Genomic DNA, 19,386 nt, shown 5'->3' with positions numbered 1-19,386 from the left:
GCTTTCTTCCACTCCATGTAATTCAAAGTCATTTTGAAAAGAAAAAAGAGGAGGAGGCCTGGGCTTGGCATTAAGATACGAACTCAGGGATGGGGCGACCTCTACCAGCCAGCTGGGTTCACATTAACGACATTCACAACTTCTTGGGACACCCTGGTTTCCCCACCTGGAAAATGCAGACAGCGTTGTAGCAAGGAATAAACCCCCCATGTACCTGGTGCTGAGAAATGCAACTTGAATTTGATGGGTTTTGTTGGTGTTTCGTTCTTATAAAAAGCTATTAAACTGTATTGAAATGTGTTTGTTGGGGCGCCTGGGTGGCTCAGTCAGTTAAGCGTCTACCTTCGGCTCAGGTCATGATCCTGCGGTCTTGGGATCCAGCCCCGCGTAGGGCTCCCTGCTCAGTGGAGCCTGCTTCTCCCTCTGCCTGCAACTCACCCTGCTTGTGCTCTCTCTCTGACAGATACATAAAAATAAAATCTTTTCTTAAAAGAAATGTATTTGCTTAGAGGGTGCCTGGGTGGCTCAGTGGGTTAAGCATCTGCCTTTAGCTCTAGTCATGATCCTGGGGTCCTGGACTGAGTCCCATGTCGGGCTCCCTGCTCAGTGGGAATCTGTTTCTCCCTCTCCCTCTGCCCCTTCCCACCCATGTACTCTCTCTCTCAAATAAAATAAATGTAAAAAATGTATTTGTTTATATGAAGGTCCCCTACGTTTAGGATAATCTTGTGATTTACTGCTGTTTCTTCCACAGTTCCTGGCATGGGACAGATGAGATGACATTCTAGTCAAGGTAAGACCACAGGGACATAAAGCACATCTGTGACTGCTGGGGGCTGGGGGGGCAGGGCTAGGCTACAAAGGGGCAGAAGGGAATTCTGGGGTGGGGGGGCGGCGATCGAACTAGCTGCGTCTTGATTGCCAGAACTCACGGGACACTTCCAGGGGCGCAGAGGGAAGTTTGCTGTGTGTAAATTATACCTCAGCTCCAATTCATTCAGGACAAAGTGCCGGGAGAGAATGAAGAGATGTTTCTTGGTTCATTCTTTCACTTGTTCCATAATCTGCTGAGTCGGGCCACTGGCAGTATGGCGGTAGCCTGGCCAGAGGTGGCCCTGTCCCCTTTGGGGCTCACACCTACGGGGGAGACGGCCATTCAACACAAGTCCCTAAGGGGCAGTGAGGGTTCTGATGAGGGATGGGGGCCAGGGAGTGAGGAACGATGTGGCCTGAGGAGGAGAGAGGCCCCCGCCCAGAGAGGGACATTTCTAGCATGAACAGGAGTTAGCCGGGGGGTCGGGAGAGGCAGGAGTGTCAAGGAAGGAAGAAGGTAGCCAGCGCCGGTCCTCGGGTGGGCTGAGGCAGGAATGAAACGCAGGTAGCAAGGATACAGGGCAAAGAGAGACCCCCCAGGATGGGGCTGGGGCTTTGAATGGGCTAAAAAGTCTGCTTTAACTGCTGGGCACGGGCACTCGAGAGCCAGGTTTAGAAGACGGGCCTACCCCTCATCCCAGCAACGCTTCTCTTCTGGGGACGCCAAGTGGCCACTAGAGTGTGTATTGAGGCCTTTTCTGGAAGAGCAAAAGACCGGAAACCGTGTCCGTCACCAGCAGACCAGGTCTCCCAATCGCGGCGTGTTCCCACAACGTACCACGAGCTCTGAACCGTGGTGAGGCCGTCGAGGCCGGGACCATGTCTACCGGCGCCCGGAGCGTACTGGGGGAGGCCACGAAGCCGGGGACAGGATGACACAGAGCATCGCGTTCCTATGTGCTGAGAGTCTGCGCCTCCTCCATGTTTTGCGTGGCTACACGGCTATGCAGAGGTGAAGATTTAAAGTCATGCCCAGGAACGATAAATAGCCAAGTCCAGGAGAAAGAGGGGTCGCCTTCAAGGCGGACTGGGATGAGGGAGGGGGCTGAACTCCATCTCTGATGTTTTGTTTCTTTTACAAATACATGACCGCACACTGACCCCACGTTCAGGGTAAAGCTGGGTGTTGGTATATGGATATTCACACGTATTTCTGAAATTTTAAATATTCCAGACCTAACATTAAAAAAAACAAAAAACCAAAAAACAACGCAGGTAAGTTCCTTGTTGCTTCAGGGAGAGAATGAACTTGCCGACAGCAAGGTAGCTGGGGCCAGGAAGCCGTGTGGTCCGGGGACAGTGGGTCACAGCCCGTAAGGGGGCACTACATACAGTGGGGAGATTTTATCTAGGTTTCAGACAGATGTAGGGGGTAGCTGCAACAGGCCTTAGTGGCCGGGTGGATGTGGGGAGAGGGCTGAGGAAGGGGGAGAAGCAGGGGCGCCTCCTGTGGGAGGGGCCTGGACATGTCCGAGTGCTATTGAAAAGGGGCTTGTGACAGCAGGAGCGTCCTGGGGTGGGGTGGGGGAGACCATATTAAGGAGCCTTATTTTGGGGCACCTGGCTGGCTCAGTCGGTTAAGCATCTGACTCTTGATTTCAACCCAGGTCATGATCCTGGGGCCGTGGGATCGAGTCCCACGTTGGGCTCCACGGTCAGTGTGGAGTCTCCCCCTCTCTCTGCTCCTTCCCCAGCTTGTGCTTTCTCTCAAATAAATAAAAAATAAAATAAGAAAGCCTCATTTTATCCTCATTTGTAAGAGCAGAAACTACGTAGGTGAACGTCATTTCCTGTGCATTCCCTCGTGCCAGGCGCCGGGCTAAGGCTCTGGAGAACGACCGTCCGCCCGCGCTCCTCGCGGGGACCTCCCAGTGTGAGGCAGGTACACCCGTCTCCCTCCTTTGACAGACTCAAGATGTCCTGTCCGGTGACACAGCCAGGAACCGGTCAGATGTTCTGTATTCAAAACAGCCCACCCGTACGGCGGGGCCTGCACCTGCGTGTCCACTCACGGCCGCAGGACGGGGCCCGCCTTCCACGACACGACTGCTCTACAGTCCAGATGTCAACATGCCTGAATCTCAAAAGCGGGACGGCCCGCACCCCAAGGCCAACCCACTCCTGGGATTAGGGGAGGGAACCAGAACGCGCTCGTACCCAGTGCACACGGGCCAGTGAACGGAGGCCGCGTTTAGACACTCCTGCAGCCGATTCCCCTAACGGCCCTGCGGCGGGAATATAAACCCCGTACTCCAGGTGGGGAAACCGAGGCTCAGACGGGCAACGTGACTTGTCCAGGTCACGTGGCTAGAAAAGGCTCTGAATCGGACTGAGCAGGCCTCCGCGTTTCCCCCCACCCTTTGTCTGGCCTGCCCGTCGTCCATTCATTCGCTCGCTCGCTCACCTACTGAAATCCTGAAAAGGATCCTGAAAGCATCCTGAAAGCACCTACTGTGTCACGCAGTCTGCCGGGCACTGGGGACAGGAGAAAGCAGACCCCCATCTCGGTGAGAGAAATCAGACACCCATCTTGCCTCCCGCGGCGCCCGCAGACAGCAAGGCCGGGCCAACTGAAAACGGGCAATTTGCATCATGGAAAAGCCCAGCCACACAGCTCGTCTATCCAACGTTGACAGCAAAGTAAGGTGTTCCATTAAGAAGCGATCTGTTGTGGATTAATTTTTTTTTTTTTGCAAAGCTTTGAATCTCGCACGGGAGTCGGGGCAGCGACTCGAGGCCTTCTGAAACGCACGAGGCATTCAGGGACTATAAAAGGATTATGAAAAATATTATATTCCAAAAACAGCAGGCAAACAACAGCTGCCTTAAGTTTTCAATAGCAGCCGGTGGAAAACACTCACCCGTGGTAATTTCCAGAGACCAATCCCCCTGTAGTTTATCCGATCCACGGTTGAAATTTCCATACCCGACCCTCTATCTGCAGTAATAATAACCCAAATTCCATTTAGTGTTCATTTGAGCAGTCAGGATAAAGTCATTTCTTATTATCTCCCTACTGTGTAAAAAACAGCTTGAAGGTAGGAAGTCAGCAAGCATTTTCACCAAAAAGTAATTATTGTAAGTGACATTTTTACTGCTGGCGTGCCATAAGGCGGACTGTGCATTCAGAAGGACAAGTTGCTGAAACAAAATGACAGGGTACTCTGTGACATTCTGACAAGAACCCAAACATTATTTAACTGGTGGCTGGTCTGATGCACCACTTTTCATTATGTCCATAGTTTAGGCTTTGAGCCCCTGCCAAGCCGGGAAATTCCAAGTGACTGTAAAGACAGACAAGTATGGGGAGAAGAGGGAGGGGAAGGAGAAGATGGGGGTGGGGCGCTGCCAAACAGGGCTGGGGACAGCACGGCCGGGGCCCGGCACATGGGGATGGGAGCGAGGGGCGAAATCAAGGAGACGAGGAAAAGCAGCTGCGGGGGTAAGAGCAGAGTGGAGGACGGAGCCGGGGGCGGGGGGCGGCAGGCTCGTGCGCTGTGGCTGCACGGTGGGGCCAGGGTGGACCAAAGGTCCTGGGGTGCCCCGTGCAGGCATCCTGGGTCCAGGGGGAGCCCTGGTGGCCTGGAAGGACCCTGTCCTGCCCGGGGCCTTCCTGGGAGACGGGGCTGACAGCTTTCGAAGGCCACCACGGCGTGGCCGGCAGTCTGCAACGCTTCTCAGTGGAGTTCAGATGTGGGTTCCGTGCTGCAGCCGCGGAATCCGAGCTGATGCGTCGGGATCTGCTTGCCTTCTTCGAAGAGACCCCCCAACCCCGCGCCTCTCCACCTCGAAGACGCACGGTGACGCTCGTTCGCCCTCCTGATTTCCGTCAGAAAGCGACCAGGCCTGCCCCACCCGGTCCCACGAGAGCCCTTCACTGACTTCCCCAGTGCCAGACCCAGGCCCAGCCCCAGCAGCGGTGGAGCCCAGCCATGAGGATGAGCTCCTCCGTCCCGAACCCCGCCTCAGCGTCTGACAGCAGACACCTGCCGCCCCTTAGGACCACCGCCGACTTCTCCAGGTCAAGAAAAAATGTGGAGCTGTTTTGTTTCTGAGCCTGAACAGCCTTTTGATGGATTACATGGGCTTGAAACAAAATACAAGGACACTTTAATACATGTCAGAGCTTTCTACACCCTTGGTTGTTTTCTACTGAGAAAGGAACAGAGAGAACCTAGTAGCATACAGACGTGTGTCCACACTACAGAACAGCCTCCTTCCCGAGGGCTGGGGCCTGCGTCTGACGCCATGGGGAAAGGCGGCCAGGAGCCTCACCAGGTCCCATTCCCAAGGGTCCCCGGCGGTCACCCGACCCGCGGGAAAGGACCCTTCCCAAACAGGCGGTGGCATCGAGCACCAGTGCATATCATCCCTGCACCCAGGCCTCGCCTGCCCCCTCCTTGGGCTGGCAACACTGTCTCCGGGCCCCGAGCCAGCTCAGTTATTGCCTGAAGTCACCGGAAATCTCAGCAAACTGACCCAATTCCTTGTGGTTCCTGTTTTTCTTCCCCCCGATGGCAGAAGGAGTAACCTGGGCAACGTTTGGGGCGGGGGGAGCTGGGGAGAGACCCCAGAGGCTGGGTGGGACCCGCTGCTGTGTCAGGAAGGGAAAATGTCTCTATCGGTCCTAGTTTCTTCTGGAACACACACCACCAGTGCTTCTCTCCCATACACACGGCCCCGGGCCAGCACAGAAGGCAGGCAGATGAGACTAGAGCTCTGGTGCACGGTAGGTACTGGGCTCTGTGTGTGTGTGTGTGTGAGCGAAACGTTTTTAAAAGCCTGTCCAAGGAAACTCGTCTAGTGACGTCAAAGCCAAAATACTTCACTTATTAACAAAGAGAAAAGCCCCCATAAAAGTAAGGTTGTTTTTTAACTTGACCCATGAATAGTGTACCTCCCCAAACTTGACCTCTAAGCACTTGGAGAAATGGCCTGTGTCTTTCATTCAGCGAGGCGGTCCTCTAAGTGCCGGCAGGGTGCTAGGAGACGGGGCGCGGTGGGGAGCCGGGCAGACTTCATGAAGCAAGTCATGGTCACCAAGACCCTGAGACAAGGGCAGGGCAGGGACGCTTGGGGGGTGTGTGTGTGGGGGGCACCGTGACATGGAAGCTGAGGCTGGGTGAGCCGGGAGTGAGTGAGGAAAAAGATGGGGGCCGGGTCGCACACTGAGAAGGTGGGGCTCTGGGTGGGGAAGGGGCCGCAGCAGGGGAGGGCCCCAGCCGGCTGTGCCATCTGGAAGGAAGGCTCTGAGGCGTGCGCCAGGGTGGGCACCGCGGGAAGGGGAAGCAAAAGGATCGGAGACACACTTAGGGAATAGAAACTGTCGGCATGCACACGAGCGTGTTCGGGAGGGTGCGTGAGGAGGAGAGAAGAATGGAGAGAGGCTGCCCGACTTGGGCTTAGACCACAGGGGTGGGGGCAGCGGGACGCTGTTCACCGAAGCGGGCCGTTCTGGGGAGACAAGGCTGAGTCCAAGGTTGGGTGGACTTCACCAGAGGGGGCGCTGAGCTCCCGGCTCTGGTGGTGGCAGTGGGCCCGCCGTGGGAGCAGGGAGGAGGCAGGACCGTCCTCGGCTGGGCACCTCAGCCCGGTGCATAGCACGGGGGGGGGGGGGGGCAAGAGATGGTTTTTCACTCTTTTCTCCCCCAACTGGGAAAGCGCGCGCGGTGGCGGTGGGGGAGCTGGGGAGACGTTCTCTGTAACCCTGGGGCTGACCCACGTGGCGCCTTCCTGTGGCGGTGGCCGAGTCGGGGTGGGCTTGGCAGACGATTCGGGGCGTCTGTCTGCCCTCTCTCGGGGGGCCTCGTGTTTCTGGTGTGTGTTTTATAAGCTCTGAAGTCACTCTGCACATCAAAGGCAGAGTTTGGGAATTCGACGTTCATTGAACTCAGCTCAAAATTAAAAACGCTGCTCAAATTACCATTCATCTCTTGTCGTGAACTCGGCCTGGCAAAGTTACAGAAGCAGCACTGGGTCACACACTTGGCCCTGCTTCAGGAGCTCGGTGCTCACCCCGGTTTCCAGCTTTTCTGCAGATCCATACTGATTTAGAAATAATGCTTTCAAATTACCTTCAATAACCTTATTACCGAAACAGCTGTGTGTATGAACACTTATCAATGCGTCCCTGTGCATTAAGAGAAAATGTATGTCATACAAACAGTCTAAATATATATTACCGAGATGGGAAAAAACAAACCCTCTAGTTAAATTGCTTTGCTGTAATCAAAGATTAATCACCGTGCGAGCGCGTGTGAGTGTGTGCGCCCGCACGCCCGTGTCCTCGCTCTTCCTCTAGGTTCCTTCCTGGCTTCGGGCAGACTTGCCCAGCCTTTTCCGAAGGCCAATGCTCCACGGCGGACAGGTCACTCTTGCTATTCCGAGAGCAGAACTAATTTCCCCAGATTTGCAAGAGGCGGTTTTGAATGTGGTTTTATTCCTGAACCTTCCAGGCCTGCAGCTCAGAGACTCTCCTTTCCCCAGGAGCCCCGGGGGAACCACAGGCTTTGCGGGGTCCGTCTGTCTGGAGGTGCTAGCGTCCCCCACCAGGAGTGGCCCGTCCCCTCTCAACGACACCACCGGGCAGCCTGGCGTGCGGGTAATGATGTTTGGACTGTGACAGAATGTTCCTTAGAGAATCCGGGGCTGACGGCAGCCGCTGGACGTGCTGGTGTGGGGGGGCTGCGACCCGGTTTTCCAGCGGGTGGGGGGGCTGGCACGCCCCCTCCCTGGGGCACCGGGTCGCGCGGGGGCAGCGGATGGGGACTAGGCAAGCTATTAAGGTGCGTTATTTTACACCTCCTCCTGATCTCTCCACACTGCTTTACTTAATTTGTGATGAAATTGTTGAGAAAGGGTACTTAATGTAGGACAGTCAGTAAAAGTAATTTATCATCTTCCCGCTTCAGTGCTCACGTTATCAGCGAACTCATTTTCCGCATTCATCATGCAATCAGCCTATTATTTGCATATTAATCAGGCAGTGGACCATGAAAGAACTGTATCGCAGCCAAATGCGGCACTATCTCAGGAGAAACACTCCGTAATTATCATACATCAGTGTTATGATGTGGTAATTGATTATAACATCTTTCGGCTGCCCCTGGGGAGCCCCGCTGCTCACCCGGCTCCAGGCACTCTGGACAGACTGTCCTCCTCCTCCCCAAAACACACGAAGCACGGCTCTTTGCTCTGCTCTATTATTTCGCTGGAGTATGGATTCTCTCTCCCGATCTCAGGAGCTATTTCAACCACGTGGAACCGAGCTGCCCGTGACGCACGGGGCCGAGCGGGTCTAGCCGGGAGGAAGGCACATCCCTCTGCACTCCACGCCCCCTCTGTGGCTCCCCCTTCCCAGCTTTTGGCTTCGGAGGTACTGCGAACAGCTTCCCAGAAAGTTTCCTTATCAGACAAAACGCTACAGCTCCGGTCCCTCCTTGTCGCAAAGTTGGTACAAAGGCAGTTTGGCTGCTTTATTTAGGTGCCAAATGACAGACTAATTTTGGTCCTCTTGTAAAGGACAAATCCAACATCTGCCAATTCAGACTCGGGCTATATTTAGGGACTCTACTTCCAAAGGGAAGAACAAAACACAAAATCAGGAGGAAGCCGGTGATGGGAGGCTCCTGGCTGGCTCTTTAGCAGAGACGCCTTCCTTCTCTCGCGAGGGCCCCGAGTGTGGCCAAGGGGCCAGCATGCATGGGGGGACCAGGGGCCTGGGGGCCCGGGGTCCCGGGCTGGCTCAGGGCCTCCGGCAGGAAGAGGGCATGACAGCCGAAAGGCAGGGCTGTCCCTTAGCACGGGAGAGGGCGCTGGGCCACCGTGTGTATTTCCCTTGGATGTAGACGGGAAGGTTTCAAAGCAGCGTGGACATGTCTCACGGGCCAGATGGATTTACAAACGTTTCATTGCAAAACTTCACAGAGTTGGGTCCGACTCTGCCACTGACCTGTCACTGGGTTCTCTCCTCTTCTCCCGGCCGAAATATAAGGGATACATCCCAGGATAACACAGGTATCAGATTTTCTACTGTCTTCTGTTTTGGATCTGCTTTTTTGTTATTTGTCCAACTGTGTAATTTGAACCGGTTTTGCTCCTTGGTTTGAAACGTGGCCTTCACTTCTCTCTGAGTGTGGCTCCAAGGACCCCCGTGGTGGGGCGACTACGCCCTCAGGGGCAAAGGGCAGCTCGCCTGGACCCCAGCTGGGCCGCCGGTCTCAGGACGGTCCTCCTGCCGTTTCCATCTTCCTGACTGGGGCCAAAGCACCTCTCATTTCTGGGCCTTGGTCTTCTCCGTCCATGAGACCGGGGAAATCACGTCCTCTTACTGCTGAGGGATTAAAGGTAGTAGTAGTGTGGCCGGCACACAGACACACAAATACGTGCGTTTCCTCATTTCACTCCTACCACATTTTTTAAACTACCTGAGCATGTTCAGCCGTTCAAGCGTTCTTCGGCCTTCCCGAGAACCAAACCACTGAAAGCCCAAGTCCTCGTTTGCCCCTGGGACCTACTTTTGCTTCTTGCACTGAAGGCCCAGTGTACGGTAAATTCTGTTTTCCAAACGAAGTCTAACGGGGACAGAAGGCAGACACGTCCAGAGGCCCGTGACCAGGGCCTGCAAGGGCTTTCTCCGAAAGGGGAGCTGGGGTGTGCCAGCACGGAGGGGGATGGTACTGTCCCTCGCCTCTGCCAATGGTCAACCCTTGTGTCCAGACAAGATGGCCTGGTTCCATGATGGTTCGCGCCCCAGACGCCACGAGGGGTAACCCGCAGTCTTATTCTGGAAGCTCAGGATTTGGGATCGACTTTACACAACGGTGGCTGGACAGGCAGCTTCCAAACAAGGATGGCATTTCAGAGAAGCGGAGAATGTGGAGAGCTACGCGCAGTTATCCCTTCAGGGGACCTCGGTGCCGGCTGCCACGCAGCGATGTTCGCGCGCAACGAGCTCCACCCAGGGAGTGAGCGGCTCGAATTTTTTCCCGTTTTGAAGGCAGAGGCCTGACATTTGGGATGTGCGTGTGCACGACGCTGCAGCTCTCCCTGCACACCTCAGCGGCACAGGACGGTACTGGTTGTGGCGTCGGCAGAAATAAAGGCTCCGACAGCGCTTGCTCTGGGCCAGCCTGCTGTGGAGGCTTCTGTGCACAAAGTCATTTAAACCTCCCAACAGCATAGCGGACAGGTACTGTCTTCTCCCCCTTACAGACGGCACTGAGAAGACTCCGTGAGATCGAGTCACTTGCCCAAGGCCACACAATCGCTCGCTGGCAGCGGCTGGACGAGCCCGTGGCAGTCCGCGGAGCCGGCCTCATTGCGCTGCTCGTTGGCGCTCAAGGCTGCTCTCTGTGGGAGAGTTTCTTAGGTTTTGCTGTTAAAAGTAGTATTTTATTTTATATTTTATTTTATTTTCTAGATTTTATTAGCGAGAGCGTGTGCCTGCCAGTGGTGGGGAGGGGCAGAGGCAGAGAGAGAAGCAGGTGCCCCGCCCAGCAGAGCGCCCGATGTGGGGCTCGATCCCAGGACCCTGCGATCATGGCCTGAGCTGAAGGCAGTCGCTTTAACTGACGGAACTGCCCAGAGGATGTTAAAGGTAATTTGCATCTCTCTCACTCGTGACTGGTTAAGTGAAATACGGTATATATCCAGACACGGGACTCCCTACGGCTGTAAAAAGAGGACGTGTACTCTGTGTACTGGCCTGGGAAGCGTCTGCGGTGTATTGCTAGTTGAGAAGAGAAGGCACAGCCCTTTGAGGCCTGCGTGCTCCCTTCTCTGCGGAACAGTATCCAGCACCGGCTACGGGGAACTGGGAGCAGAATCGTCTCTGGGGAGGGCGGCTGGGAGGCTAGGGGATTAGGGAAGGTGGGCGACTTATTTTTAAAGAAGTGTGTAAGCCCTTCAAAATCTTGCCTTTTATAATCACGGTGCCATTTCATTTATTCAAGAAAACCCACAACTCATCATTTTAAAAAAAAGTCAAATAAATCTGTTACTTTGAGTTACTCTAATTCTCTCCTTTTTTTTTTTTCCTTTTTGGTAGCGGCATGGTGGCAAATCCCACTTTATGCCAGAGCAGCCTTTCCCGGGAACGGTGAGGCTGACATCTCCTGCCTGAGAGCAAACCCTGAGCAGGCTGCCTGCTCAGTACTGGCTGCAGGGAGGCCTGTGCAGGGCCTTCACTCTCCCCTGCCCTTCTGTGTTGTACTGGGGCTGCTTCAGGGTCATGTGGCCGGTCTGCTGCAACCAATCCCACGATAGTCCCAGGGGCTACGAGAGCTGAAAAGCAGCGTGGGCATGAGCACGAGGGGGAGGTGGGACCAACGAGTCACACTGCGAGGGAATCTGTCAGAGGGCAGGCTCCTGTCCCGTGGCCTGTGGGCTGGGAGGGGGCCCCCCTCTGAGGCCCTCATGGGCTTGCTGTGCCCCATTCTGTATCTTGTCGCTCTTGAAGGATTAGCTGTAGTACAGCCAAACCCCTTCTCACCCGAGCTCGGCTGAGAGAAGGTTGACAATTTCTGAAAGACATTAATCAGAAGGAAATTCACAGAGCGCAGTTTCCGGGACCATCCTGGCACGCACGGGGAGACGCCTCACTCTTGGAAGAGCAAGTTACGGCACCGCACCCAAGGTGGGCAAGGAATTTTCTAGGCCCTGGTGGGAAGTTCCTGAGTTGTACCTCGCCCAGGGGTCTCAGGCCTGGCTGGTTCTGGAGCACACACTCCTCAGGCTCACCTTCTCTCCAGAAAGAGCCACCGGCGGGGGAAGAAGCACGGAGATGAGAGGCAGCAGGCTGGCTTCCCAGGCCCAGCACCGCCAGGGGACAGGTCGCCAAGGTCACCCAGAAAGAGCCAGGAGCCTTGGTCCCTCCCGCGTCTGTGCTTTTCTCCCTCCTGTTCAGCCTCCAGGCAGCACAGTGACTTCAGCTACACAGAGGAAAGACAAAATTCTCCCAGAACCCACTTTCTTCCTGTCATTTTATTATTATTATTAAAAAAAAATATTTTAAGTAATCTCTATGCCCCAAGTGGGGGTCAAACCCAGAGCCCCGAGATCAAGAATCATGCGCACCAGCAACTGAGCCAGCCAGTCGCTCCCTACTGGCATTTTAAGAGGAAAATAAAAAAGCTGACTGAGGCACTTCTCACCTTTTCCAAAGGTTCCACCCATGCCCCGTTCTTCCCGGCTCCGAACCTCATGCCTGCAGAGCTCCCTCTGTGATGTTCTCCCCACCGGCGCCTTGGCCCTTCCCGGCTCAGCCCCTCCTGGGGACTCCCTTAGTGCCGCGGGGTCTGCACCCACACATGCCCGACGACAGACAACGGGAAGGGAGGCTGTGCCTGCATCCAGAAACCTGTCTTTTCTGACCGTACGGAAGCCAGTCATTTCTTTATTATGGCATTCTTGATACAATGAAAGCACCTTAACGTAGGTTTCAATCAAGAAAGAAAAGAAACGAACGAACACTCTGTTCTGCAGGCCACCGTGTCACCGCATCCTGGCGACAATGAGTGGGTGCGCAAGGCTGAGCCCCACGTCCCATGAGGGCCGCCGGCAGCCATCTCGCTCAGGGAAGGGCACGTGCTAGTTTACCTGCGGCCTTCTAGAATTCTCTTTTGTCTCTCTGTTGTCTGAGACTAGGTCTAAGTCAGTTATATACAAATCTTTTCAGGAGTTAGAGAGTAACTCTTTCGGGAGAGAACCAGCGGTTACTATCGTTGATTGATTTATTCTGATGAGAAGGAAAGGGGGCGCCCGGGTGGCTCAGTTAAGTGTCTGCCTTTGGGATCGAGCCCCAAGACGGGCTCCCTGCTCAGCCTGCTTCTCCCTCTGCTCCTCCCCCTGCTCAAGCATGTTCTCTCTCTCAAATATACAAATAAATAAAGACGACCCCCCCCCCCGAAAGGGAAATCTGGTCAAATCAAATCAAATCTGGTCTAATGTGCCAGATGATGTTCAGACAGGGCCACGGAATCTTCTGGGGGGTGCGCCCAGCCCCTCCCCTTCCTATTGCCATGCTACCCAAATGCCTGCATGAGAATCCGACAGCTGAGTTCAAAGCACTAACCCTGCACATACTTTCCCGGTCATCTCATGGGCACGAAACGAGAGTCATTATGCGTATCACAAAGGAATGTCAGCCTGTCCCTCACCAGGGACTGCGGCCGCGGGACTCTCCGGGGTGCACGAGGCCATGTACGGCACCCAGCCCGTGGCCGTCGTGTCAGTGAGGGCGCACACGTGAGACCACCCACGTTCAAGACGCTGTCACAGCTGTCCCCTCCAGAGGCATCTGATGCCATGCTGAGAACAGGGACACGGAGCCATGGAATTCTCCACGGGGGGTGGGGTGGAGAAGACTTGGAACCCACAGCCCCCCACTGACACAACACTGGGAAAAAAGCTGGATGTTCTAGAATTCATCTGAGGAGGCTGGGCCGTCCTTTCGTTTAGAGTCTGCAATAATCCATCGGAGGCCGGGCCGGAAGCTTGTAAGCTCCAGTACCCAAATGCTCTCCTCTTAAAAAGTTACACAGCGGAGCGCACTGTCCTCTGGAATGTAGACTAACATGGCATCCAGGAAAATCGCTACCAACCCCCCCACCCCGGCTCTTTTATTTCTGCCCCTTTTAGATCGTCTCTTGTCTCCTTCCTTCCCTTGGGGCAAAAAGATTAATCACACCAAGGAACTGTGAATATGAAATGAGCTTCAGGGAAGGAAAATGGAAAAAAAAAAAAAAATCCAGTGGCTTCCTGGAGCGTAACTACCTAGTGATCCAGGCATGGACCTACCTACCCAGCTATCCGTGGGCACGCATGCAACCCCCTTCCTTGAAGCTCAAGGTTTTCTTCCCTTTAATAAAGCCAGCTGCCCAGTAAGCTTGGACAGCAGGACCCACTCCAAGAAGACCAGCCGCACAGGGATTCCCCCCCCCCCCCCCGTCCTGTAAGCGCTTTCCTGGCTTCCCCAGAGCACCGCGATGGCTGGGCACTGCGAGGTCGGCTGATGCGCCGTACCGGGAGCAGACGACACACAAAAGACGACATGGAGAGTCTATCCCTAAAGGCCGCCCCGCCAATCCACCTTCAAGCACGCGCCTGCCCTATTCGATCAAAGACGACCCTGGATGGAGCTGGCGACGCCCCTCCCCGAGACACTGGCCACTTTGAAAGGAGCCGGCTCAGAAATGTTTGCGGAGGGCTGGGCTGCCTGGGAACACATTCACTGGTACGATCTGAAGTTCTGGCCTTTCAGCCCCACAGCCTCTTCTTTTTAAAAGATACTCATGCGATTGGCACGGAGCCCCCCGCTTTCCTGACCCTTCATCGAGGCCCCCACAGCTTCCGAGAAAACGCACAGGTCGCCAGCAGTAGAGGGCATCAAGCTTCCTGAAGGCCCAAAGCCATCACCCCAATGCTCAGATCATCAAAGGAACATTCGGGAATGGTTCCGGTCACCGAGAGGAACTGGTGATGGGATTCCAAGTTCGGTCTCTCGCTGTGAAACTCACCAACAAGCTTGACATACACATCGTTAAGGGAAACAGAGACCCTGGGGGCGACAGCGCCGGGCAGGAAGAGGCGGACGGGGATTCTGTAGTGAGGCAAACGGATTCCCGCGTCAGCAGTCTGTGGCTCGGATGAGCGAGGCCACACTCCACTCGCGGGCATCATCACCATGGTAACGGAGCACAGAGCCCTGCGCGGGCCCACGCATTCTCCGCTCCGAGACGTACCTCCCTCCCTGAAGGGCTGTGGACAGGCCGGTGTCCCAGAGGCCTTCCACGCTTGGGACACCCCTCACCGCCAGGCCAGCTTGGAAACGCTGAGCATTTCTTGCCGGTGTTCAGGAACCAGCCCACCTGGGGTTGGGGTAATCCTCCTGCTGCCACCAGCCCTCACGGAGCCACAGCATCTTTCTAGGTCTGCGGGGCATCTTGGAAGGATTCCGTGGTAGCCATGGTGAGGACAGAGAACCAGAACCCTGGGAAAATCCTAGAACCGGGGCCTTCATGACCGTGCCTTTGGGGCAGTGTCACTGAAGCCTTCCTCAGAGACACCCTGATTCTCTGCTGGGTCGGGGAAGATTCTGGACTCCCCTGGGCGTCCATCGCAGTGATTTACCAGTAGTCACCATCATAAAATGATTCTGTTCTTCACATCTAAATTCCGTATATTGAAAAGCTCAGCGACGTTGATTTTTAGAAACGCTCTTGAAAAGAGAACACTGATAGTGAAGAAACACTCCTGCCACCGTGATAATCGTCCCTCTCGTTCCGACAAGCACTATCTAGTCTTTGCCGATCCAGAGAAACATTTTGGCTTCGCTACCATTGTGATATTAAAAGAATTTAGGAGGATCTGGGTGGCTCGGTCGGTTGAGTGTCCGACTCTTTGGGCTCAGGTCATGATCGTAGGGTCCCGGGATCGAGCCTCGCATGGGGCTCCGCACCGGGTGGGGAGGCTGCTGGACATTCCCCTTCCTCCTCTGCCCCCTCCCCTCCCCTCCCCTCCCCATGCGTACGCACTCTCTAAAATAAATCTTTAAAAAAATATTTTTCTAGAATATATGAAATATTTTTCGATTTCTCTCCACAATCACCATGACTACTATGTCCACAGTTTCCCTATTGCTGACTGACAACGTGCATGGTGGGGGAACGGTCTGCAGTCCGTCTTCGTCTGGCTGAGGTGACACGGGGAGAGGCCCGCCTGCCCCATCTTCATGGAAACCACTGGAAAGTTCTTCAGTGCTCACTTTTACCCAGGGGCTCCCTACCTCTGCCAATCTGCAGACCTTCCAAGAGTTCCACACATCGCCTTATTCTATACCTTACAAATACCATTTACGGCCCTCCGAGGAGCCTGCCGTGGTTTTCCTACGTTGGGAACATGACGACGGACAATGGAAGTCCAGCACGGTACCAACGACCTGCCATACGAGAAAGAGCGGAAGGCCATTCTTTTTAAGGATTTGTTCGCGCGTGGAGAAGATTTGGGCATCGATCATAACGAACCTGGAATTGCAGGTTTCCCGTTTTATTTAGGAGCAAGTGATTTTGATCACATCCTGCCCAACGTTTGGTCCTGACTCCCGTGGGGCAGGAAATGCTCTCGGAGGGCTCCGTGGGAGGCCAGCTCTCCATGGGAGCAAGAGGCAGGGCCGATTTTCCATGCAAGCGTCTGCAAAGCTCGGGTGCAGACAGCTCTGGGCACCACTTGCCCTCCCGCATCCGGAAGGGGCGCCGGGGTCGGGTGAGTCCTCCGGGGCTTGCCAGTGACACTGCCCGACCCGCAAATGATGCGAGAAGGAAGAACCTGGGATCCTTCTGCGGGCGGACAACCGCGCCAGTTAGATGCCCAGCCGAGGAGATTGACCATTTGGGTACAGGCAGCCTCCCACCCCCACCTGGGTCAAAAGCACACGAGGACACCCCACGCGCGACCCCGCTGGGCACTGTGCCACCAGCGGCCGGTCACTGCATCTGTGCGTGGTTTGGCATCTCCCAGCGGTAGCGGCCGCTGCCGGCCAGCTGTTCCCCGCGCTACACACGTTTTCCCTCGTGAAACTTGCAGCAGGCTGGCGGGCTTCGCGCTCCTCACTTAGCTTTGTTTGTGTTTCCAATGAATCAATGGAATATGGAGACTAATCAACATGTTTAGAAAAGTAAAGGAAAATGAGGAACAGCTCAAGATGCCGCCTGTGCCTGGAAGCCGGGCGAGCCGAGCTCTGCGCCAGCGGGAGTGTGCGGAGGGCACGCAAGGGGGTTGGGGAGCACGGCGCCGCTGCGAGGGGTCTGCAGGGCAGGAACGTCGCCTCCGAGACCTCGGGGCTTCAGACGCCAGTGAGCAGCCACTAGTGTCCCAGTCGGCGGGCACTCCAGGCCCCCCACCCGCCCCCGCGTCCAGGCTGGATTCGCATCCTCAGCCCAGAGCTCCCGGGCATCAGTGGGTCTGCATCCAGTCACACCCCGAACGGTTCCCAGCGGCCCTCGGCTGGCTCCTTTATGTGACCCTGCCTGCCGTGTCCTTCCCTAGCCTTCTTGCTTGAAGGTGGCCCCAAGTTCTTCCAAATGGACCGAACTTCTCCCCACCATGACTCTGCTGGGGGAACATCACGCCTCTGATCCTGTCCCCTCCTATTCATCCAGAAGCCCTCTGGGTAGAGAATCTGTCTCTGGCTCGGGCCCCAGCCCCCAGGCCCGAGCACCAGAAGCCACAGACGGGTGGAAGACTTTGGTGGCAAGCAGGAACATGCTGGAGGAAACCCCTGCTCACCTGCCGACTCTCCCTGTCTCCATTAGAATGTAGGACCACGTGAGCCGAGCGCACCGACGGGATAGAGCATTTTCAGCCCCGCTGGACCCAGCACCAGGGATCCTCCAGACCAGCGGACAGGGAAACATACATACAGGGGACGCAAGTATTTCACACCAAACAACAGAAATCAGCTACTTACCTGAGCTCACACAGCCCTGCTGCAGGGGGTCCTGTAGTGACGTCACAGAATGGAGAACTGAGTAAGACAAGGGTGACAATTAGATGAGGAAACAAGCCACAGCACTCAGAGCTTCCTAATGCACCCAGCCCAGTGGAATGCGGGACAGCGTAAGGGCCCTGAAGGTCCCACTCCTTCCGGGGGGGCCCGAACTCGGGGCCCGTGCAGGCAGGCACAGCTCTGCCGGGAGAGAGCCGGGACCTCCCGGCGGGGGCAGGTGGAAGCCAGAGCCGTGCTGTCTTTCACCTCTGAGTCTTTCGCTGATTTTCTCTCCTGATTCCCTGATTTAGCTACTTGACTTTTACTTGTATTTATGTATCAACAGCATTTTCTTAATTAGTAACTCATTTCCCGCTGCTTATAAAATGAGCGAGGCACGCTCTTCTCTCCCCTAAAAGCTGCCGTCGTCCCAAAGCGACAGGTGGAGGAGGAAGGGGACAGTTCAGGGCCTCCGGGCACCGGGCGACCCCTGAGGACTCAGCGGGCGGCCTCCTGGGCACATTTCCCCCCCCCCCCCGCCCCGTAGGCGCTCTGGCCGGGGCTGCCCTTACCTGGGCCCTGCTGCTGTCCCTGCACGGGCAGGACACCCTGGCCCAGCTCGCCGTTGAGCCAGAGCTGCATCCGGATGAAGGGTTCGCGGCCTTTCTGTGTCAGCTTGCTCCAAGGCTTTGGCCGGGACAGCATGTCACTGACGCTGCCCTGGGACAGGCCTAGGACCTGGAGTGGCAATCAAAGACACGGCATCAGGGGCGGGATGTACCACGAGGCCGAGATGGGCGACACCCAGTGTGCGTTTTAGGGGCTGAGCACAGACTGCGTTCCCCCGCCCCCACCCCACCCCTGGGCCTGGCAGAGGGCCCCAGCCTGGGGTGGGGGAATAAACTTTTCAGGGTCACGGGGGGCATTGCCCTGGCAAGGGGGCATTAATGTCCTAGCTTTCTGCTCCCGGGGAGAGGGAACAGGATGTCGCCAGGGGCCTCAATCCTGCCGAGGCCCCGGGGCTCTCATCCTGACACCCTGAGGAGGCAGTATTGAAGCCATCTTGCTCTCTGGGGGCACCAAGAAAGGGAGAGGTGCTGGGGGGGGCCAAGGACCCCTTTGGCAGCCAGAGCAGCGGATGTTGGCGGGAGGCCGGTCGTCCTTGGGGTGCCGGGCCAGGCTGGCCTTTGGAGAGGTCCGCTCTCTCTGACCACGCCCTGCTCTGCAGTGGGGGCCCAGAGGTGAGCCGGCGGCAATGGGGGCGCCAGCCCGGGAGTGAGACTCCCTGCAGACGACCGACAAGTTGCACGTACATGCCCGAGTTTTCTCGAACGCTCACATATGGCCATACATATGTATGGGCACAAACACCCCCCACAGGACACAGATGCAGCCCAGAGATATTTAGGGGCTGCATTCGATCACTCTTTTGAAAAGTTCTCAAGTTCCAGAATAAACTGCACTCACGGGCCAAACAAGTTCAACGCTATTAAGTCTCTGCTAAATTTAAGGCATGAGCACAAATGTCTATTTAAATGTTCTCCCATGATATTTTTACAACACTGAACTAGAAATTTCAAGGGACTTTAAATTCTCAGCCTCACTTCTCTCCACCCCATCACCTTTTGCAAAATCAGGACAAAGAGATCACCGTTGAGATATTGTAAGGCTCCGAGGCTTGCGACGTTGCGAACGCTGACGGGAAGGAAGGCGGGACAGTGCGGGGCTGGAGGGGACACGGGGCCGGGGGGAGGGAGGGAGACCCCGCGTGGGGCCCCATCAGAGGCCACGGCTGACCCTGCCATGTGCCCTCCTCCAGGGAGGCTGCCTTTTAGGGGAGCGGAGGGCTTCTCACGATGCTAGGAAATGACGCGGAGTTATTCTGTTTATCTTCTGCTTTACATGCCCGGTAAATCCCCATTATTCTGAATCTGTTACCGGGAAGTGCCAAGAACAGAAAGGGTCTGGGGGCTCATTCACGAACTGTTGTGCTTTCAGGAGCCAGGGAGGAAGACGGGCAGAAGGGGGCT

The 19,386-nt window shown here is 55.8% G+C and overlaps 1 protein-coding gene across 17 annotated transcripts in view; it reads right to left on the bottom strand.

Annotated features, from left to right (window-relative positions):
* The window catches only part of CUX1 (cut like homeobox 1), a 350,246-nt gene that overhangs the window by 44,588 nt on the left and 286,272 nt on the right, over positions 1–19,386 (bottom strand). For 13 of the 17 annotated variants that reach the window (XM_082712973.1, XM_082712976.1, XM_082712962.1 and 10 more), the window contains 2 exons: positions 17,929–18,094; positions 17,339–17,395 (listed from right to left, as the gene is read on the bottom strand). The exons of the other annotated variants lie outside the window; for them this stretch is intronic. In XM_082712973.1, coding sequence (XP_082569099.1) covers positions 17,339–17,395; positions 17,929–18,094 — 223 coding nt within the window. The remainder of the gene's footprint in view (positions 1–17,338; positions 17,396–17,928; positions 18,095–19,386) is intronic. 17 annotated transcript variants of the gene reach the window in all.

This window comes from Mustela nivalis (assembly GCF_964662115.1).
Source record: "Mustela nivalis genome assembly, chromosome: 19".
NCBI classification, from domain to species: Eukaryota; Metazoa; Chordata; class Mammalia; order Carnivora; family Mustelidae; genus Mustela; species Mustela nivalis.
Note: the sequence above shows the minus strand (reverse complement) of the source record. Positions and strands in the feature narration are given on the sequence as shown.